The sequence below is a fragment of the Malus sylvestris genome, chromosome 2 (assembly GCF_916048215.2).
Source record: "Malus sylvestris chromosome 2, drMalSylv7.2, whole genome shotgun sequence".
In the NCBI taxonomy this organism is placed as follows: domain Eukaryota; kingdom Viridiplantae; phylum Streptophyta; class Magnoliopsida; order Rosales; family Rosaceae; genus Malus; species Malus sylvestris.
This window is the reverse complement of record NC_062261.1, coordinates 5,291,321-5,313,969: the sequence shown is the minus strand read 5'-3', so window position 1 is coordinate 5,313,969 and position 22,649 is coordinate 5,291,321. Positions and strand designations below refer to the sequence as shown.

General features: G+C 36.9%; 2 protein-coding genes and 2 long non-coding RNA genes across 15 annotated transcripts in view; 2 read left to right on the top strand and 2 right to left on the bottom strand.

Moving 5' to 3' along the window:
* The first annotated feature begins 436 nt into the window (after window positions 1–436).
* Window positions 437–22,649, top strand: part of LOC126597027 (60S ribosomal protein L6-like) — a 34,411-nt gene continuing 12,198 nt past the window's right edge. The window contains exons 1-12 of one of the 11 annotated variants that reach the window (XM_050263832.1): window positions 437–596; window positions 771–1,802; window positions 2,065–2,200; window positions 2,286–2,357; window positions 2,459–2,530; window positions 2,604–2,684; window positions 2,775–2,924; window positions 3,060–3,273; window positions 3,365–3,491; window positions 3,583–3,648; window positions 3,740–3,929; window positions 4,096–4,178. In XM_050263832.1, the coding sequence (XP_050119789.1) occupies window positions 518–596; window positions 771–1,802; window positions 2,065–2,200; window positions 2,286–2,357; window positions 2,459–2,530; window positions 2,604–2,684; window positions 2,775–2,924; window positions 3,060–3,273; window positions 3,365–3,491; window positions 3,583–3,648; window positions 3,740–3,929; window positions 4,096–4,178 (2,302 nt within the window). In that variant the 5' untranslated portion in view covers window positions 437–517. The other 10 variants (XM_050263837.1, XM_050263824.1, XM_050263818.1 and 7 more) reach the window with 10 other exon arrangements.
* LOC126587287 (probable LRR receptor-like serine/threonine-protein kinase At4g29180) lies at window positions 5,713–22,649 on the top strand (the record flags this gene model as incomplete). Its single annotated transcript, XM_050252325.1, has 5 exons — window positions 5,713–6,056; window positions 6,226–6,331; window positions 6,976–7,161; window positions 12,547–12,661; window positions 21,937–22,649. Coding segments are annotated over exons 1-5 (1,377 nt in total), but the record flags the coding sequence as incomplete, so codon positions are not given.
* Window positions 7,881–10,522, bottom strand: LOC126597119 (uncharacterized). Its single transcript, XR_007614143.1, has 6 exons — window positions 10,408–10,522; window positions 10,182–10,286; window positions 9,913–9,953; window positions 9,736–9,796; window positions 9,118–9,254; window positions 7,881–8,210 (listed from the first exon to the last, which is right to left on the bottom strand). It is a non-coding gene; the product is annotated as an uncharacterized LOC126597119 (long non-coding RNA).
* Window positions 19,963–21,728, bottom strand: LOC126597111 (uncharacterized). Of its 2 annotated transcripts, none has more exons than XR_007614141.1 (5): window positions 21,580–21,728; window positions 21,360–21,422; window positions 20,388–20,432; window positions 20,219–20,261; window positions 19,963–20,145 (listed from the first exon to the last, which is right to left on the bottom strand). It is a non-coding gene; the product is annotated as an uncharacterized LOC126597111 (long non-coding RNA). The 2 variants fall into 2 exon arrangements; XR_007614142.1 differs by having other exon boundaries at window positions 19,963–20,142.

Sequence of the window (22,649 nt, the reverse complement as noted above, 5' to 3'; positions counted from 1 at the left end):
AAAAACCAAGCCGTAGTTCTACCATCCCCAATGGTTGGACTAAAAAGTCAAATATTTTAGTCCGGAAAATTTAGTTTTTAGTCCAGAAATAATTTTTCTGCTCAAACATTTCTTACCTAAAATTTTAGCCCGAAATTATTAAAGAATGAACTTAGGCTATTTTTTTGTTTAATTAAATTAAAAAAAATATATGTAAACTATCATAAATTAATTTTATGAACATTTTAATCTAAAAAAAATTAAATTCCAATAATTATAGAAAATTTTAAATTCTGATTTCTGGGCTAAATTTGAGGGAAAATCTAGACTTGGTTTAGCATTTAGTATTTAGCCCAAAATTTCCACTTGGGTTGGATTGGGTATAGAGGGAAATTTTAAGAGATAATTTGGCTCATTGGAGTTGGTGGATTTGTAGCAGGTTTTGCAGCATTAGTTTTAATATTCCACAGTTTCATACATTTTCAGTATCAGATTATTTGGCTCCAATAGAGAGAGAGAGAGAGAAAGAGAGAGAGAGATGAAAATGTCAACTGGGTTCTTCCTCCTCCTCCTTTTGATGCTCTGTGCAAGTTCAGTTCGTGCGCAGCGCCGGATAGGTTAGCGTTTTTTCTTCGACGCCAAATGATACGTTGTCTTGTCTGATCATTTTCTTTATGCATCTGCTTGTAACTTCTTGTTTAGATCTAAATATACTTGTAGAAAAAGAACCTGTTTCTTTCGATTTGTTGCTTGAGTTCTAAGACTTATTTCATTTATTTGTTTTGGAGTAGACTTCATAAGCATAGATTGTGGTTCTCCCTCGAAGCTCTACGAAGACACGGATACGAACATAACATACTCACCGGATGGAGATTACATAGACACAGGGATAAACCAGAACATCTCTTCTGAATTCATGTATCCAAAGAATCCCAACCTCCCCTTACCTCTCTCCGACCTCAGGAGTTTCCCTCAAGGAAACAAAAATTGCTATACGTTGAAACCCGAAGCAGGAAATGGCAGTTTGAATTTGATTAGAGCTACCTTCTTGTATGGAAACTACGATGGAGAAAACAAGTTGCCGGAATTTGATCTCTACCTCGGCGTCAACTTTTGGTCGACAGTGAGGTTTGAAAATGCTTCAGATATTGTTACCAAGGAGATTTTAGGTTTTGCAGAATCAAATACCGTGGACATTTGTCTAATAAATAAAGGGTTGGGAACTCCTTTCATTTCGGCGTTGGAATTTAGACCGCTTAATGGCTCAACTTATGGTACTGAATTTGGGACTTCTGCATCATTAGTACTCATTGAAAGACTGGACATTGGACAAGGCAATGGAACAGGTCGATATGGAGATGATGTTTATGATCGCATTTGGTCACGTCACAGTTCACCTTCTTGGGATCCAGTTAGTACTTCTTCGTCGATTACTACCTATGAGAACGGATATAGAGTGCCATTGGAAGTAATCCGGACTGCAGCTACACCTCAGAATGCAAGTGAACCTTTAGATTTGTACTGGAACACAACTGACATGAATGCTCAGTTTTATGTTTTTATGTACTTTGCTGAAGTGGAGAAACTTGGGAAGAATCAGTCAAGAAAATTCAATATATCATTGAATGGTTCTCCATTGTTTGGACCATTCACTCCCCGTTACTTACAGGCAGACGTGATATCTAATTCAAGAGTTCTGGTGGGAAAGGATCACGAAATTTCTTTACACAAGACAGAGGACTCTTCCCTTCCACCGATTCTGAATGCTGTTGAAGTTTTCCAAGTTATGCAGCTGGTTGAATCACCTACTTATGGTGAAGATGGTATGTCTTCCTTTGTTAAATCAACAAGAACATTCTTACAAGTATTGATATATGCTTATTTCCTCTGGAAAAGAAATGCTTGCTGAAAAATATAAAAATCCCACCTCGGAATCCTGACAATATAAAATACAAAATATAGTAGCGAGCTGTGCAGATGATTAAGTTGGAAACAATGTTGGTGACCGCTGGTCGTTCTCTCTTAAATTTGACCAATTCTTAGCTTTATCGGTCCTGTTTGATCTGGTTTTGTTAATGACTGCAGCTGATGCCATAAAGAACGTCAAAACTACATATCAAATAAAAAAAATCTGGGCTGGTGATCCTTGTGGACCTAGGAATTTCTCTTGGGAAGGACTAGAATGCAACTACAGCATTTCGCTTCCTCGGATTATTTCCCTGTGAGTCCTTCTAAGGAACTGGTCTTTACAATTTCTTTGTCTTTTCAATCTAATTCTAAGCCGATTTGCCTTTTATTGTGATTAGAAACTTGAGTTCAAGCAATTTGAGTGGGATAATAGCTGCTTCCATTGCCAATCTCTCATCACTCGAGTCCTTGTAATTGTTCTTCACTTTTGCTTCCATGAAGACTCATCTTGCCGAATTTATCCACTTTACTATCTTGCAGAACCTACTAACTATAATGCTTTTCTTCCCAGAGATTTGTCGAACAATAACCTAACCGGGCCAGTGCCTCAGTTCTTGGAAGAACTAAAGTCGCTCACTCTCTTGTAAGTGCAATCTCTACATGATCATAGACTCATTTGATACCAGAATTCCATATTATTAAGCATTGATCTGCAGGAATTTGAAGGGCAATCAATTGTCTGGTTCGGTTCCAAATGCTCTTCGCGAGAGATCGGAAGCTGGATTACTTGTACTGAGGTAAAAATCGCTTCTTGTGTATCTGGTTTAGAAACATGCCTTTGGTTTGAAAAATAACAGAAAAAAGAAGAATTTTTGTGTTCATTTCAGTGTGGATACCAAAAATCTTTGTGGCTCGGGTTCATGCAAAAAGAAGAAGAAAATTGTTGCTCCAATAGTTGCGTCGTTAGTAGCAGCACTAGCAGTCGTTATAGTGCTGATGCTAGTATGGAAATTGAGAAGAAAAAGAGAATCAGGTACCTTTACAGATCTCAGTAGCTCCCCAAATTGTAACAGTATTACTTTGAACAAAGAAGAACTCTCGAAACAGGTTGTCTAGATCGAATGAAAATTTATACAATGCGTACACATAATTTTTTGTGTACTTAAAGGTACAGAAGCAGAACCCTTCAACAAAACAGCTATAGCATCAAAGAAGTGCCAGTTTACTCATGAGGAGGTTTTAGATATCACCAAAAACTTACAAACCTCGATCGGGAAAGGAGGATTTGGGACTGTGTACCATGGTTGCATGAAAGACGGAACCCAAGTTGCGGTAAAAATGCTTTCTGCATCATCAACTCAAGGACCTAGGGAGTTCCAAACAGAGGTTTGTCATTTAGAATTTCTTGGAATGCAAGGTAAATGCCAAGCCTAGTCTCGTTCGATGCAGGTTGTGATGAGTTTGTTCTTGACTGCAGGCTGAGCTCCTGATGAGAATCCATCATAGAAACTTGGCCTCGTTTATTGGATACTGTGATGATGCGAACAACTTGGCACTTATATACGAGTACATGGCTAATGGCAACCTAAAAAACTCTCTCTCAGGTATAATCTTGTTATCAAGATAGAGAAATTTCGCCAGTTTATGTTGGTCCATCTTAAATCTAGCGAACAAAATACACATTATTGGTTGCAGATGCAGAAAGGAGTTCACAGATGACATGGGAAACGAGACTTCATATAGCAATCGATGCTGCACAAGGTTCGTGCTTCCTGTTATTTTAGTAAAATAGATGTGATCATGTTTACACAAATTATAGTTCTACTAACGGAATGCAAAATTTGGTTCGCAGGTCTCGAGTACTTGCATCACGGATGCAAGCCGCCTATTGTCCACAGAGATGTGAAGACAGCCAACATTCTCTTAAGCGAAAACTTGGAAGCTAAAATAGCAGATTTCGGTCTTTCCAAGGTTTTTGCTAGTGACATTGAGACTCAAGTGGTCAGCACAGTCATGGGAACAGCCGGATATCTTGATCCAGAGTATGTTTAGGTTTTCTCATTCTATTAGCATTATTATCATGCGAAAATACGATGTTAAAAAACGGAACAAACTCTTAATCAAAAATCAAACTGAAGGGGCACTAAACCGACAATATGCATATAAACCACGACGTTGTGATTAATGAATATTGGTTTTTGTTTACAGATACTACAATTGCCAAAGGCTGAATGAAAAGAGTGATGTGTATAGTTTTGGGGTAGTTCTATTAGAGCTAATCACCGGCCAACCTGCAGTGATAAAAAGTGATGAAGTAATCCACATAGTAACGTGGGTGAGTTCTGAGCTCGAAAAAAGGGAACTAAAAAGTGTTGTGGATCAAAGGATGCAAGAAGAGTTCGATGAGCATTCGGTCTGGAAAGCGTTAGAGATAGCAATGGCGTGCACAACCTCTACCTCTCAACACAGAGTCACAATGGATGTTGTATTGTCTGAGCTCAAAAATTGCTTGGAAATGGAGTTGTCTAGGCATCGAGAAAGAACTCCAACATCAACAGAAGAGCTTCGCGCTGCGTTTGGGCCATATAATCATAGTTCACCTGAAGTTCTCTCCATGTGTACAGATTCCACAAATGTTGATTCCGTGACCGGACCGTTTCCTAGGTAACTGGTAACATTTCCGGCTAGTTGAAGAAGATAATATACATACAACAATATCCATAAAGTTCTTTTCTTTCTTTGATCTTTTTGCATATTACTTTGGATTTCTTTCTGTATATGTTATATTTGTTTGGAAGTGTTTTTAAAATAAAAAATAGAAACACTTTATTAGAAGTAATTCTAAGCATAAGTGTTTCAAAGAAGCATTTATAAATGGCTTGTAATTCATTTTGAGTTTTTTATTTGGTATACAAGTTTTCACTTCCATCTTTTTTGTTCAATGGAGTAAATCAATCAAAATTATGTTACTAGATGTTGTATCTTATCTACTTTTCTTGGAGGTTATCGTGCATGGTTTCGGGCTTTAAACTAAAGTAGTGTGGGAGAATAAATTGATATTGAATTTTTCATCAACGAGATTTGAATATAAGACATCGCAATTACAAGTGAAAAGGAATATCACTAGATCAGTACTAAGTGACTTTAAAATACATTTTGTTAACCACTATACCTATCTTTTGAAGTGTACAAGTTAGCATGTGTGAAACGTATAAAATAAGTGAGACCAGGATAGAATAATTAGTCAAATGCCTGCTTGATACATAAGTGCTCAACAATTGGTTCTGTATTATTGGTTTTATCCGGTGCTATGTACAACATGACAAACGAGACCTCGATCGTTTTGCTTTTACAACTGATTATTCTGAAAATTCAAATGTTTTTCAATAAATATAGAACATTTCAGTATTGAAAGTAAAGTTTGGGCCAGATTGATACAAAGCCCAAAACCAAAAACAAAAGAAAATTAAACCGGAAGTTGGGGTTTTACTTCAACTCCCCACCGCACTACTTCGTGCAGGTTTGGGAGTGAGGTGCTTAAAAAAAACACCTATGAAAAAAAGCTATGAGGGTTTTAGGTGTTTGGTAAACTGAAAAAAAATAGCTTATTTTGGAAGCTGCTGTGAGAATAAGCTGAAATCAAAAGAAAAAGCTGAAGCTGCTATTTGTAGCTTTGGAAAACTGGCTTTTTTTCAAAGCACACGAAGCTAATGAAAAGATCCACTATCAAACTGCTTTTTTTTTCAAAATCACTTTTACAAAAAAGTTTACCAAAGACTCTACTAATTTTGTTCACAGCCGCTTATTCTCACAGCAGTTTTTTTTCAAAGCCCAGCAATACCAAACCAGCCCTTCCTCTGTCCTTTCTCTATCGCAAATAGGTAGCCTCAGAGAGACTGCGTGAGCTCAGCAATGGCAGCAAAAGCAAGGAACCCCAGAAAGACTCGGAACCCAAATCTCGTCCGCGGGGTGGGTAAGTTCTCGAGGTCCAAAATGTACCACAAGCGTGGTCTTTGGGCTCTCAAGGCCAAAAATGGCGGCGTCTTCCCTCGCCACGATGCGAAGCCGGCAGCCGAGACCCAGCCTGAGAAGCCGCCCAAGTTCTACCCCGCCGACGACGTCAAGAAACCCCTCGTCAACAAACGCAAGCCCAGGCCCACGAAGCTCAGGTTCTCTTTTTCTCTACTTTCTCTCAGATTTTAATTATTTTTCAAATTCGAATCATTCGGTTTTTAATAATCTTTATTTATAAGTGTTCTCAAAATTAGAAATTAGAAAATGGGTGTTTGATAATTTTTATTTTTATTTTTTATTTTTGATTGGGTTGGTTGGATGTAGGGCTAGTATTACACCAGGGACAGTGCTGATTGTATTGGCTGGAAGGTTTAAGGGAAAGAGAGTTGTTTTTCTTAAGCAGCTTTCATCTGGGCTACTTCTTGTTACTAATGAGTATTGTTCCGGAATTTCAAATGAATGTTAAGTTTTATGATACTGGAGGTTCCTTGGTCATGAATTCCACCCAATGACGATAACGTTGTTTTGTGGCGACACCATTAGAATTTGGTGCAAAAAGGGAGGTTTCTTATGTTTCAAGTTATTTGCAAATACATCACCGTTTCGTATGAATTGTGCTTGGGGGATTGCTCCCCTCCGGTTGAATGGGATATTTTGCAGGCTGGGGTTTTCTTTGGGTGGATATATTCAAATAGGGTTAGTGAGTGAGTACTCGAAGTGGTGTGTTGCTATTTTTCTTTCTTCCGAAACTGTATGAAACGATGACATGAAGGAGTTGCACTCGCATCTGTAACAGCATATAGATAGATCTGAGTGTGTACTTAGTAATCTATTTAATCGTGATTGTTCGTTAAAATATATGAATTAGCTTTTATGCCTTCAACTTTCATAGGTTCTTATTTTGTTTCTTATTAAAATATATGTTCTTATTTTGTTTACATCTACTGATTTGTGTATTTGCTCATTTTTTTTCAATCCCGTGGTGGGCGGGGGTAATGGGTTTCTAGTTTAGAGCACTTGCCTGCTTCTTGAAAAGTGCCGTTCTAACTTGAGTGCTGGTATGATGCCATTGCAGGCCCCTTTAAAATTAATGGTGTTCCTTTGAGACGTGTAAATCAGTCTTACGTGATTGCCACTTCTACCAAGGTTGACATTTCTGGGTTGAATGGGTTGAATGTCGATGAGTTTGATGACAAATATTTTGCCAAGGAAGTTGCAAAGAAGAAGGGAGAAGGAGAATTTTTTGAGGCTGAGAAAGAGGTTAGAATTATTGTTCTTCATTTACATATGCTTTTGAGCAAATAATTTATGGTCCTCGTGATTCTCTTCATTATTGGTACTGTCTGCATGAAGTTTAAAGTTCAATGTGGCAATGTGATGATCGTCTTCCGATTTTGCGTGATATTTTTCTTGTACAGATTCTTCGATCCTTTATGTTTCCCTTTTAATTGTATCAATCCATCTCTTTTCTACTATCTTGATCGCTTCTTCTACATGCTAATTCAGCTTGAAATGATAGGGAAAGAACTTTGACTGAGATCTTCAATCCACTGAGACAGCCCAAATGAATAGAGAAAACCACAATTAATAAACACGGGGGCAAAGAAATTGGTAGTACCCTGAAATTAACAATAAATTTAACAAATTGGATGATGAAAATCAAAACAAAGAAGCCCTAAGAAGCAATTAAGAGGGAAAGAGAGTATGTCTACAATTAATTCAGATTAAGAGGGTGTGATTTTAGCTTTTGGATTACTCAGGGTCAGAGTTGTAATCTATATTCATATTAGAGATGAGAGTAGAATTGAAAGCACTTCCCAAATTATACACCGTATTTTCCTTCAACCTAAAAATAGAATTAACCCTTCACATGTTGGGTTTCGAAAACCACACAAGGAGTAAAATCTAAATAACAATTTCAATTTAATACTGACCAGATCTCAATAAAAATAAAAGGAAGAAGACTAGAAGATAGAAAATAGTAGACAAATGGTCATGGTTATATTAACTGAAATTTTTCAGAAAAAACAATGTTGAATACATACTTCCTTAGAATAAAAAAATTGATTGATTCATTTTAATGCTTTTTTGTAACCCAAGTAGAAAAGGATACAACTTAATAACGATGAAAGCCACAGACCCATGTCATTTCTTATTCGGGATCAAATAAAGCATATTTCTTATTCGGGAACCAGAAATTAAAACACACAATCGGCCAGATTGCAAGCTCGAAACTTCTATACCTCAAACCGAAGGCTGTCTAGTAGTCCAAACTTTGATCCTTGATAAATTGAACTTCCTTCTTTGATCTAACAATCGAAAAATAGATAAATAAGATAGCATGTCATATCAATATAACACCCTTATATGTACACACATATACCAAAACAACCTACATTCAGATTTGCATCATATCCTTGTTTCTAACTCTCTAGGGAATTTTCACAAACACCTAATAGGCACGATTTGCTTCAATATAAAAGAAATCTGATTTAGTCAGTGATCTCAATTGCATGTATATCTGAACGACCATACTTGTTAGCCAGTCATGTTATAGGATGTATTTAACACTTACCAAGCAGTTCCAAAACAACATCCTACATACATATTATGTTGCCAAACTATAAATCAAGACCGAATTTTCCTACTTTGGTAATGTAATCTCCTAGTCTAGTTACGATTTGGTTCCTGTATTTTGACCTGAAAACAATTTTGGTCCCCTAGAAGTTGCCAATGGCACCCAAATTGTAACTGGAAAACAACTCAGACACATCTATGAAAAATTAAAACTCGAGGCACCAAAGCGTGAGAACAAACAAACCAAAATAGTTAAATTTACCGTTTTATATCATACATACCATTAAAATTTTGTTTAGAGATAAAAATGGTAATCATAGTAGAGAATCCAACCTGACCATAGAAAGTGGATTTCCTCACTTTCTAGTGCTATTATATTTACCATGCTTGAGACTATTCAAAGATGAAAAAAGTGGAAATTTCATGCAATATGAAAACAAATCCCTGATAGTTAATACTGCTTACCATAGAAGCTAACAATCTCATTTCGTACGAAACATGAAGATCACTAAAAGACACCAGAATATAACTTTCATCAATTACATACTTTATGAGAATTTTGGATCCAAAAGTGGCTCCAATAAAATAAATTTAGGCTCGTATATGCAATATATTAACATGTGAACAAAACTTGCATACCTAATGAAATAATGAGGAGAATGGCCTTTGACCGTTTGTTGTCTATGATACAACTCTTTTCATCCATGCCTTCATGTTTGTATCTTTTGGGACATAGACATGAATAATTTCCAGTGAATTTATGCATGTTTCAATATCTGGAAAGCAAGGAACCATGGACGAACATCAGTTAAAATCCCAATTTTTAAATTGGTTGAATTGGGAAAGAACCATTTGTACATTCACATGGTGTTGAGAGAAATAACCTTGAAAATAAAGCACTACATATACACAAAATCTATTGAGTATAAAAAGCAGCAAGAAACTAATGTAATTTTCAGCTTCTAACTCATCCATTTGATCAACATATTGATGGAACAAATGTAACTTTCAGTTTCTAACTCATTCATTTGATCAAAATCATCCAAGTCAGAAAAGATAGAACATAAAAATGATTAGGATATATAAATAGGGGCTTCATCTGAGTCAATATCAGCCACCATTCCCTAAAAAATTGATGTCAGGACTCTGCCAAGCATCAATGAAGCCCCTTCAAAGTACGAAAGTTTGTAAAGACACTTGTTAAGGAACAAAATGGTGAAGAATACGAAAGGTAAGTAGTGACAATCATCAACTCACCTACATATCCAGCACAGTAGCCAATGTCTTCCTCTCATTCACCAATATGCAAATCCCTAATCTGCAAACAATAATTTGGAATCTTGAGATACCAAACCGACTTCAACAGGGTTTGAAGGTTGAATTTTTCAAAAAAATTAAAAAAAGCAACAGCAGTATTAATAAGTGAGCACTCACCAAAAAATAAAGGAATGGAAAGAGCGATGATATTGGCAGTGCTACAAAACGATCATCAAACAATAGATCAGGGTTAAACATTTATAAAAAAGTTAGAAGACGGTGCAGATATAAACATTACTTAACAAAATTGATAAATGATTTCGAGTGTGACAAAGCAATCAAATTACAGGATCAGTTATTCCGCCTTCAAACACACTCATCAACACCATATTAAATTTCACATTTTTAGGCGAGGGCAAACTACCAGAAACGAAAAGGATTTATACCTTTTATCAAAGATCTACAGCCTTGGTTCCTCCACCATTGCTTGTCTTCTCCGGTCTGGATTTTACTTTCCTGGCAGTCTCTTCCTTCCCTGGTAGTTTTTTGTCCTGCAGAGAGAAAAAAATTAGGATGAAATTTTAAACGCAAGGTTCCTTAATTCTTTCGCTTCAGAAATTTGTTGTCGCATAGCCATAAATTAGAGGAAATAAGCTTTGGTTCAGAACTTACTCGCTCTCTGCAGACATGGGTTCCTCCTTAATTTTCGTCATCCTCCTCTTTCTGCGATCTTTCTATCTGTCTCTCTCCTTGTCTCTGTGCAATCATTCTCTCCCTCTCTCTCTCTCTTTCTGCGTTCTTCCCTCTGTGCAAGCCCATACTCACCAACTTCCTCAATCAACTTTCTCTCTTTCTCTCTCTCTCTCTATTTTTCCCTTCTCTGTCTGTGAATCCCTCTGCATCAATAATCTGAAAACCCATTTCGATTTTTCATTGCTCAAATGGAGAAAATTGAGGAATGAAAGAACAAATTAGGGTTATGACTAAAGTTGAGAGAGATGGAGAGTTGGGAGAAAGGGAGAGTCTGAAAGAGAGTGAAAGAGAAAGGGTTAGAGAGAGGTTGAGTGTGACAGAGATGAGGGGAAAACACGGTATGGGATTACCAATCTCTAAAATCACTCGTCCTACCCCCAAATCCCTGAAATCACTCATTTGAACGTGCAACAAAGCATGGTCCCATCGACCCCATTCCGGTTCAGAAACAAAGGAAATGAAAGTTCCCCTCTAACCAATGCTCGTTCAATCACCGACACCAACAATTGATTTGAGGAGAAAAAATCAACCCTAACCCCCTTTTTGGCAGCCTCACTTCTCCCTCTCCCTTCCCCTCCCTGCCATCCCACGCCTTTCTCCCTGAAATCCGTCCACAAATCCTCCCATATATCTCTCTCTCAGCCTAATCCGTGAGTTTTGGCTGAAGCACAGCCACACCAAATTTAGATCAAACCCTAATTTCCAGAATAATGATAAAAATCAACAAAAAAATATATACAATTGGCACGTTACCATTGATTCGAATTCTGGTAAGGAGTGCGACGGCGAGGTGAAGGCGAGGTGTGCGACGGTGAGGCGCCGAATCGACTTCGTCGTTGAAGAGCTCCGGAGCAAAATGGGCTTGTCGTCGAAGAGATCTCTGGAACAAAATCGGGTTTGCTTCCATCCCCAACCCTTTCTAGGATGGTCGAAATTTTCAATCTGAAACTGAAGAGGGGGTGACATTTTTGTAAATAACTCAAAATCCACCCCAAATCACTGTTCACATCAATAGTGCAATTTCCCCTCCTACTTTAGACTAAAGTAATAATAATAAGCAAAGCTGTGGAAAATTATAAAGTTGTAGCCTTCTAGGCTCTACCTTTTCCGCCTTTTAGACTTTGGATTTGTAGTTGCGTTTTGTCGGCATGAAGATTTTGGCTTTCATGTGCTATTTATCCATTAAATTAATCACTAATTGCTACATCTTAAGTTTTCTTTTGTTTGTCTATTTATGTCAGTCGCACGCTGGTTTAAATTAAGAGTGTGCTATTCGCAATCATTTTTTACTTTTCGCACACTTTTGTTAATTTTTACCATCAATCTTCTTTAATTCATGCGATTTAACTGTCGAAAATAAAAAAATGTGTGTAAGAAATAAAAATAAATGTGTAAAGATTGTGCTATTCATAACCATTTTTTACTTCTGGTCAACTTTTGTTAATTTTTACCATAGATCTTTTTTAATTTATGCGATTTGACGGATGAAAAATAAAAAATGTGTTAAAAATAAAAATAAACGTATGAAAAATACAATCCTAAATTAATCTATATATTGCAGGACCAAAACTCGACCTCGGGAGCACATGTGGCAGCATATCTATTCTAGTCACAATTAAAGTTATAAAATGAAGGGAATTTGCCTGAAATGAGAATTTTACATATCTCAATTGTTAAAATGATAAAATAAATAAATAAGTAACAACATATCAATAAAATATTAAAGACGTTATCAATTAAATATTGCACATGTATCAGTAAAATTCGAAAAGTGACATTTTCATCCACCGAAATTTGTATTTTTATCATTTCAGCCAATTTTCGAGATTGTTTAAATCTTCGTAGGTTGAAAATTTTTTAAAAAAATTAGTCTGACTAATTGATTGGCTGAGGCTATGACAAGCACACTTGTGTTCCATATGTGAAATCAAATATATCCAAAATGCATTGACCAGGGAAAAATGCATTGACCTAAAAAACCAAATTGTAGTTCTCTTAGGATTTGTAGCAGGTTTTGCAGCATTAGTTTTAATATTCCACAGTTTCATATATTTTCAGTATCAGATTATTTGGCTCCAAGAGCGAGAGAGAGATAGAGAGATGAAAATGTCAACTGGGTTCTTCCTCCTTTTGATGCTCTGTGCAAGTTCAGTTCGTGCGCAACACCAGATAGGTTAGCATTTTTTCTTCGACGCCAAATGATATGTTGTCTTGTCTGATCATTTTCTTTATGTATCTGCTTGTAACTTCTTGTTTAGATCTAAACTAGAAATTGGTACCCCACGTGTTGCTACGGGATTAGAAATTATGAGAAAAATTATGTCATAGACGATTAATATTACTTACATTAAAAATGTTAGAAAATTTTAACAAACAAAAGATTTAACTGATACAGTCCACACACAAACAATCGTAGAACTTTTGTCTCTACATAGAAAAAAAATCAGTCATTTACGGAAGCACCTAAAGTTTCCCTCCATTGCTCTTGATTGTCAAGAAAGCAACCTAGGCAAGGAAAGATATGAAATATTAAAATACATGCAATTAATTTACATCAACAGGTTTATACTATAAAAAAAAATGAGAATAAAATATGATTACCTAATTTTTTTTATTGGTGGAAAAGAATCTTGTTTTATACCAATCAGAGAGGACTTTTTTCAATGATTTAATAATCTCTTATTTAGATCAGCGCATTCTAATATTATAAATGTAAATATTGAGATTTTATGTTATAACTAAACAATCAATCTTAAAACCAAGTTAACACCCATAGAATTATCCCCTGCATTCTCAAGAGGACCTAATTCACTTCTGAATTCTACTTAACATGTATAACACTTCATCTGTAGAAATCAGACATTAATTTTGAAAACCCGAACAAATACAAATTAGAGGACAAGACATTAAAGTAATTGGTAGATTGAAGACTAACCAGGTAGAGAGTGGAGCTTGATTTGTTCACTTCACAAAAAAGTCATAGAAAGTATGACTCTAAACACTCGGGTTAGTGTATGAACAATGAGTAAAACACTGGCCTATTTTCCAATCGAATAGATATTTATGAAAGAAAAAACACTGGCCTATTCTAATACTCCTAAGCAGTAATTTGGGAATTTTCCCACGACCTACACTAAAAGTAGGATAGCCATGGAAAACATTAAGCAACAATTATCTTTGTTAACAAAGAAAAAGGAAAACTTGGACCTTTTTCCTATGTTCCATAAATTTGGAAAAGAATGTAGGTGCATCTGTTTGAAGGATCACATGGCAACACAAAAGAATTACTGAAACCATAAGAAGATTCATGAGATAGCTCAATGCATGGCAACGACATAAATACAAATTTTGGGAAACAATTGTCTAGTTAAGGAACAATCCCATTAACAACTTAGTCTGAAATGTGTGCAAAGATAGACATTACTTAAATAAAGTGATTAGGGATGTCCACCACTTGTGCAGGCAACAAAGGCCAGGGTCAATGAGATAATCAACAATCTTCACACATTGCAAACAAATAAGTTAAAAACCTTTCAATCTAGCAAGAATTTATATATTACAACTCAATTAAATACACGACATTTGTCACGCCCCAATCCCGACATACGTCCAGGATCGAGACGTGAAAACCAAATACTCGTATCTCAAATATACCCCGCCTCCGGGATATGACAAATTACAACTCAAGAATCGATTCGCATAGTAGTTTTTTGTATACTTTATGATTGCATCTAACGTTCTTGTTAGACTACCTACGCACCCTCAATAGGGATCAAACTATTCGTAGTTCGTCATTCGTCAAACTCTAATCTTTTCATAAAATACTTCTAGAAGAAATCATAGAGTACCACACTACAAATCAAGCTTACGCCAAACAACAATTATCACCTTATTATGCATGCAGGTATGCCTTTCTCACACATGCTTTCCAATTTATCCATTATATAAATCACTATGTTTCACATAATACCGCAATTAATAGTATGCAACATCTCAAGGAACAGTCAACGAAGCACAATGTTATTCTCTAGCCACATTGGTTATCAAGTCTAATTAGAATGACAACAATCACATCAATCAATAACACATATCACAGACCGAAATGCAAGGTTAGAGCGACATTGTTCGACCGTAGCCTACATTTCTGAAGCTGAAATCAAATCCAAGGAACCAACAAGTCAAATGATGCGATTTCGGACCACTCAACGAAATTCAAACTAGGATACGATTCTGGACCACTCAACGGAATCATGGAGTATAACGGATTCCGGACCATCACTCAATGAAATCCGAGCGGATATGATTCCAAACCATCACTTAACGGAACCGTGTGAAAGGCTAAGGAACACATCAACAACTCGAAGAAACAAAACATGAACCAAGTACTCAATTTAGAAGGGCTAAACGAAACAAGAAGTGAAATAAGGTAACAGGATGTGAAACAAGTGTCGAAGCAACAAACCCCAAGACAATGGGTTAACGGTCCACTACTGGCCCTCACATTTCATCACATCATGCCAATCATACAACACAAACCACATTGCAGACATGCACGTCAAATCATATTTCCTAAATGTTTCCAATCCACAGTCAAATCACAATTAAGAACATAGAACGATGGCTATAAAATAAAATAACAATTCAATATAAATCACCTATATTATAATCACTCATACATAAATCAAGACACCCGTCATCACAATGAGCCCACTAAGCTTTATGAAATCTCAACAACACTCTAAGATAAACAACACACTAGAAACTTGGTTTAGTTGACTAAAAAGTCAACCGTCGATCAAGATCGAGGATAAGGTTCACAACCCTAGAAATCTAAACCAGAAGATCCGCTTATCAGATTTTTCATACGTAACTTCTTAACTACCACATTATACTTCTAGAACAACATACTAAAATTTCATTGAGATCCAACGGTCGGACATCTGCCAATCACAAAATCAAATGGTTGTCGACATTTGGTTTTACAAACTTAGAAATCTAATTCGGAAAGATCCGTACGTCGGATTCCTAATCCGTAAGTTCCTATGGTCCTTAAATATTACGTACTATAACATATTAAAGTTTGGTGACGATCCAATGGTCGGATTGTCGATTCTTTTAATGTCCAAGTGACGGTCTCTATCAAAACTATAGTCTTACGACGAGATTTCGTTAATCGAACTTCATGTATGGAATTAGGGTATCTAAAGTAGTCTAGGAAGGGCAGGTGGGATCTCGGTCCAAGCGCCGCCGCCACGCCCTGCCGCACATGGCGGCCTGCCATCCCGACTTGCCGGAAAATCCAACTATTTCCAAAAATTACCAAATTTCACAGAAATGTAGAACAAGCCAAGGGGAACAACTTTCATACCTGGGCCGAAGTCCAAATTGGCCGGGAAACCCCTGAATTTTCCCTCGAACGGCCGGAACCCTAGTTTTATGTGTGTTTCGAATCGACCTCCATACGTGCTCCAACACCTCCACCATTACTTGGGCTTTGTTCCTGGCCTCCAGAGAAGTGTTTTGGTGGTGGTGGTGGTGGTAGACATAACTTTCACGATCGGCGGATTTCCGCCGTGGCACCCCCGGACCGACGGGTCCGTTCTTCGCGATTTGGGACCTAAACCCCAACAATCTGGGGTGTAGAATGGAGAGGGAAGGCCAGTGGGGAGTTTCTAGGTGATATTTTGGTGAAATTCGCCGGAATAATGACGGAAGACAGCCGAAATTTCTTTGTCGGGCAACCCGGTCGCGAGGGGGAAAACGGGTCTCTTTTAGGATCCGGTTTGGGTGCCTCACAGTCTCTTTGCCTTCCCTCCTTTCCTTCCTGTTTCTCCCTTCTCTCATCCCCCATTGGTTAGCCCTCATTCCTCTCTCCTCTCCCCATTCGGCCCTCTCCCCCCTTTTTCCTCATGTTCTCTCTTCCATTCCTCTCCTCTGCTGCCAACTCGCAGCTTCCTTTTTTTTTTTCTTTTTTTGAAATTTCTGACGTCCATAACGTTTTCTTTCCCGTCCCGATTTACGTACGGTCTTCGTCTACTTGCTCGTGGGGTTGAGCTCAATTCAAAAACATTAAGAGTGACCTCAAAAGGTCTACGGATTTAAATAATTATTTTCTTTTGACTCATTATGTAGATCGGTTCAACTTGTTTTGTTTTTCCTAATTTTTTTTCAAAGAAATACAAACATGTTTAGTGTTAAAAAACCTGCATTGGTTATGCATATTAACAAACTGATAGAAAACTTGTTACATAATATATATATATACAGAGAGCTTAAGGGGAGGGATCCCCATTTTTTGAAAAAAATGGGGATTAGGTGTGGGGCCCACTTCACATCTAATTTCAACGATTCGAACCGTCTATTTTGTTAGTTTCGATTCATAGATCATCCTTGCAAAATATTAGCTAAATTGGAAATGTTTAAGACATCTAATTGGGTTCAAGGAAATGAACGAATACTTTGTTATATAAGAAAATATGAAATTTGATATTGATAATTAAATAGGCAAATGGTTTCGGATTGAATTGAATTTTTGCAAGGATGATCTATGAATCGAGACTAACAAAATAGACGGTTCGGATCATTGAAATTTGATGTGAAGTGGGCCCCACACCTAATCCCCATTTTTTTCAAAAAATGGGGATCCCTCCCCTTAAGCTCTCTGTATATATATATATATATATATATATACCTGCAGCATTAAAGCAGATGAGGGACAGTTAATATCAGCAACAGTACTTGTCATCAACATGAACTTTTCATCCAAAGCGGCATTTAATTTCTTTAATTCTTCATCATCTAATCTATTATGATATAAACGAATAATACATATGTTGACCCTAAAAACTACCAAGCCTACGTGGTAATCTATAAGCTAACTACGTCATTCGGTGAATGTGGGGCGTGCCAACTCGTCGGCCGAGCTCGGTCGAGGAGTAAATTTGTTGATGTTGCGTTGGGTGCGCGGCTGACTTCTGCGTCTTGCGGCTGACTTCTGCGTCTTGCGATTGCGGCCGATGAAGGAACGCGTCTCGGCCTCTTGGGTCCTCGAACCTGAAGACAAGGCTACTATTCTTACGAAGTTCACGAATCGCCGTCGTCGGATTCGGTCACGGTGATGTTATTCGTCAGAGTAAACTCACGCCGAATCGACACCAAAGTGTAAGAGCACAAATACTCAAAGCGAATATAAGTCTTAATAGTGAACGTAGTTCGGCCGTCTGAATGTCGAACTCTAAATCCTACTTGAGAGTATCCAATCATAAAATAACTCGGCGTGCAATGCGCCGAGCTTAGTAAACTGTAACACCTCACTTCGCCGAGAAGACTAATGAGATGACCTCAATCAATAAGGATTCGGAAACCCTTCTCGACCGAGACTTGGATAGGTAACCGACCGTCCTCGCCGCAGTGCTGTTGATGCCAACGAAAGATACTGCGAGTTCGGTCAATTCTACGGTGACAGAGCTATCTATGCCGACTTAAGATCTCACCGGTTGCTTTCACAGTGATGTTGATATCAACGGAAGATGTGTCAGCGAAAAGAGAAAATAAAAATCTCAAAGTTGTTGAGAGAGTTTGCGCAGGGCAGTTGTGTGTTGAATTGAAGGGGCCTTGAATGATGCACAGCCTCCTCTATTTATAGCACTAGATATCTTTAAAATCGAGTCGAAACCCTACCCGAACTAGGTCTTCTTCCCCTGATCAAACACCAACTCGACCAGTCATATTTTCACTAGGATTGTGAACCTAGTTCTTTATTGAGCCGGATTCACTTCCGGTTATTAATCTTGCCGAGACTCCTTATTGTGCTAGGACTCGACTTGCGAATGTAGCATGACCTAACCGGCCTAGGTTTGGAAAGCCCACGTACTAAACGATCCAAGGCTCCCTTGTCGCCAGGCCTTCCGGGCCGAGAATGATTTTATACTCGGCCCAAACAACATCTCAAAAGAATGAAGAAAAAAAATACACAAAATGCGGTCAATATTGCTTTATAATTTCCTATTAAAGGGGCATGAAAAGTTGGTTGATTTTATTTGTGAACTAAATTAAAAACAAACTTAAACGTTAATTTACTGATGAATAGGTTGATTATTTGATGATAAACCCAAAAGCTGATCTGTTTGATGCATTGGATGTGGCCTGTGGGACTGTAGTTTGGCTTCTAGCCTGGAGAGGTTGCTCTCTGTGTCACAAATTTCTTTCTCAAGTCTTGCACTCTTTTATTGATTTGCTTCCAGGGCAACTGCAACCTCTTCTTCCACAAATTAACGTTTAAGCACCTACTTAATCAAGTCTCGAGTCTTCTTTGTATACCCGGTTTTGGTTACTCCAGCAGAGGTTGAACTAATGAGTCTAAAGCAGCAAACCACTTAACTTAAAATGACAAACCACTTAATCGGACAACAAAAAAGCAAATTCAAGTCCAATATAACCAAAAACCAAACAAAAGCCAAGCTCTGGAAGGCTGCAATCAAAAGCCCCAAATCCAAAAAACCACGATTTCCTAAAGCCAAAAACAAAACAAAATTATACACCATGATGGGGAATCTGAACCTACAAACAAAATCCTCAAAATCACGATACCCGAAATCACAATAACAAAAGCCCCAAATTTTAACAACAGAAAATTACCCAGATGCACAACCCGAAGAACTCACTAAGAAACCCTAGCTCTTCTGCGCAAGAAATTCCTTCAAATCAAACCGAAAAACTGAGCATGGGTAGCTGAATTGAATAAAAATTAAAATACAATCAATTTACTGGTAACCATCTTTTTTTTCACCAATGAAAAAAACTCCAAATCAGCCCAAACGATCCCAATTTGAGCAGTTAACTTGAGTTTCAGGTTCAGCTAATTGAAAAATGTGGTGCAAACAAACTAAAAGTGGATCCTAGCCATGCTAATGAGATATTATGCATACAACACTTTTGCACGTGTATAAAGCCTAGCATAATGAGTTCTTATTAACAATTTAGTGTGAAATATGGACAATGATTGAGACATTACTCACAGAAAGTGAATTGAAATGTATATCACAGAAATTTGGGCAATGATTTGGGTCATGAGATAATGAACAACCTTTCCACACTGCAAGCGAATAAGAAGGATTATGAAAAATTGGACTATTTATATGAAAAAAAAATATTAGGGAATATTGTTTCAATCCAACTACAACGAATTGAAAATTTAACTAATCGTACCCAATGTAGTGAGAATAAGGTTTTTGGCTAGGATAACACTACTTTTTTCTTTGTTCCCATTCATCATTGCAGTTTCTTATACAATAATTACAAATTAGGCATAAGTTAGTAGACTAATTGCTAGGATGGATAAAACACTTTCAACAGCTAAAAGCTTTATACAAAAGATTTGCAACAGCTTAGTTGGAGAGTACAATATCTGAAACACATCACTTTAAAAAAAAAAAAAAAAAAAAAAAAAACATGATTGAATTTTACAATGGTTAGTTCTACATATGAATTGCTCACCTTTTTATCAACCAGTATACACAGTGCATACCTGTATATTTATCAGTCGTTCTGGAATTCTCGCTCTCCACATTCCACACATGCAGACTTTAATTTTTACTGCCTTTTTATACAGTTGTAACTGATTGATAGGTGTTAGAATTGCGTCTTCCATTCAAGCTACTGAAATTAAAAAAATAAAATGCAGTAAAGGCAAGGATGATTTCAATAGCCCAAATAAGTGAAAAATCCATACCTCAATTGAATTTTGAACTTGATTCTCGCTTAAAAATCTTAATCTACAAAACCAAATTAGTATTATTAATAATAAAGTAACACGATAATGTACCAAACAACATTGAAAACTAAAATCTAGTAAAGGTAAAGATCAATTCAATAATCTAAATAAGCGAAAGCATTCATACCTGAACTGAATTTGCAGGTTAATTTTGTCACTTAAAAATTCTGATCTACAAAACCAAATCAATTTTATTAACACCGATAATTTAAGATTTGATTTGAAAAACAAATCATAATACATGCCTTAAAATACATTATAAGCTCAATTAATACAAAGAAAGAAACAATACCACACCAAACAATTTCATCGATGCCATGCCTCATGACTTGACAAAATAATATTTTTCAAAACAGATTGAAAGCAAGTAATATTAAACTTTAAAGGCTGCACACAAAACCCTCAAAAATCACTATTTCCTCCAAAATGAAAAGACAACCAAATTATCTAGTTATACCTAGGATCCAAACACAGAAACAAAACCCTCTAAATAAAAAAAATTGCTATCCTTTTTCACCTATACATATGAAAGCATCCCTTTTTTTGGCCTTTTCAATAACGTATAAAGCCATAGTCCCCTAGCCATCGAATAAAGCCAGAACGTCATCACTAACTACTGTTCTAGCCATACCTATTCCTCACTAATCTCTGGCGTTTTAATATTAAAAAAAAAAATTATTCCCCTACAGTAAAAACCGAAACAGCTGAATTAAACCCAAAAATTAATCATGATCATTCCTGACAAATGTTTAGCCCTTTAATTAAAACACCAAAATAAAAAAAAGAAAACTAATGAAAAGGATTTGAAAAATTTGAGTTTTAATGATAAGGACAGAATAAAGGGTAAAGTGAATAGTACCAGGTTTGACTTTTTAGCGTAAAAATGTGGTTTTTCGTTAAAGTGAACAGTACTGTGGGCTTTTTGTTAAAACTCCCAAAATAAATTACTCACCCACAGTAAAAAAATCCAAACATGAAAAGCAAAACCCAAAAATTAATCATAACTATTCCTCTTTTTTTTTTTTTAAGTTTCAGGGAAAAATCGAAGCATAAACAATCCAAAAAAAAAAAAGTAACACAAAAAAGATAAATTATATACCTGATCCAGAAAAAGTTTGGAAGCTCACAGAATGAAACCCTAAAACTCGAAGAAAAATGTTTCCTGCAACCAAAATACAAAATCAGAGATAACAACCAGAGCACGACAAAAAAAAAGAAAGCGCTGGGCAAAAAAGCCGAAGAGCCCAACTTTACAACAATCAGTTATAAAATTTTCTTCTAACCAAACAGAAAATAAAGCAACGCATGAATCAACATACCTAAATGAGAGCGATTCGTTCGCGCAACAAGGGGAGAAAAACGCCAAACACCTTCGAGAGGATCCGATCGGAATCGAAACCAAAATACAGACGGGAAAACAGAGAAACGGAAAGACAGAGAGAAGAAAAGAAGAGGAAAAGAAAACGTGGACAAAATGGCCACTTCACTGCACAATCCCACTAAAACCCAAAAACCATGAATAAAATGAGGAACAAAACCGGATAGGCACTGTTAATGAACAGTACCTATCCACGGGGTTTTAGTATAGATAAAATATACTTGTAGAAAAAGAATCTGTTTCTTTCGATATGTTGCTTGAGTTCTAAGACTTATTTCATTTATTTGTTTTGGAGTAGACTTCATAAGCATTGATTGTGGTTCTCCATCGAAGCACTACGAAGACCAGGATACGAACATAACATACTCACCGGATGGAGATTACATAGACACAGGGATAAACCAGAACATCTCTTCGGAATTTATGTATCTAAAGAATCCCAACCTCCCCTTCCCTCTCTCCAACCTCAGGAGTTTCCCTCAAGGAAACAAAAATTGCTACACGTTGAAACCCGAAGCAGGAAATGGCAGTTTGAATTTGATTAGAGCTACCTTCTTGTATGGAAACTACGATGGAGAAAACAAGCTGCCGGAATTTGATCTCTACCTCGGCGTCAACTTTTGGTCGACAGTGAGGTTTGGAAATGCATCAGTTATTGTTATAAAGGAGATTATAGGTTTTGCAGGATCAAATACCTTGGACATTTGTCTAATAAATAAAGGATTGGGAACTCCCTTTATTTCGGCGTTGGAATTTAGACCGCTTAATAGCTCAACTTATGGTACTGAATTTGGGACGTCAGCATCATTAGTACTTATTGAAAGACTGGACATTGGACAAGGCAATGGAACAGGTCGATATGGAGATGATGGTTATGATCGCATTTGGTCACGTCACATTTCACCTTCTTGGGATCCAGTTAGTACTTCTTCGTCGGTTACGACATATAAGAACGGATATAGAGTGCCATTGGAAGTAATCCAGACAGCAGCTACACCTCGGAATGCAAGT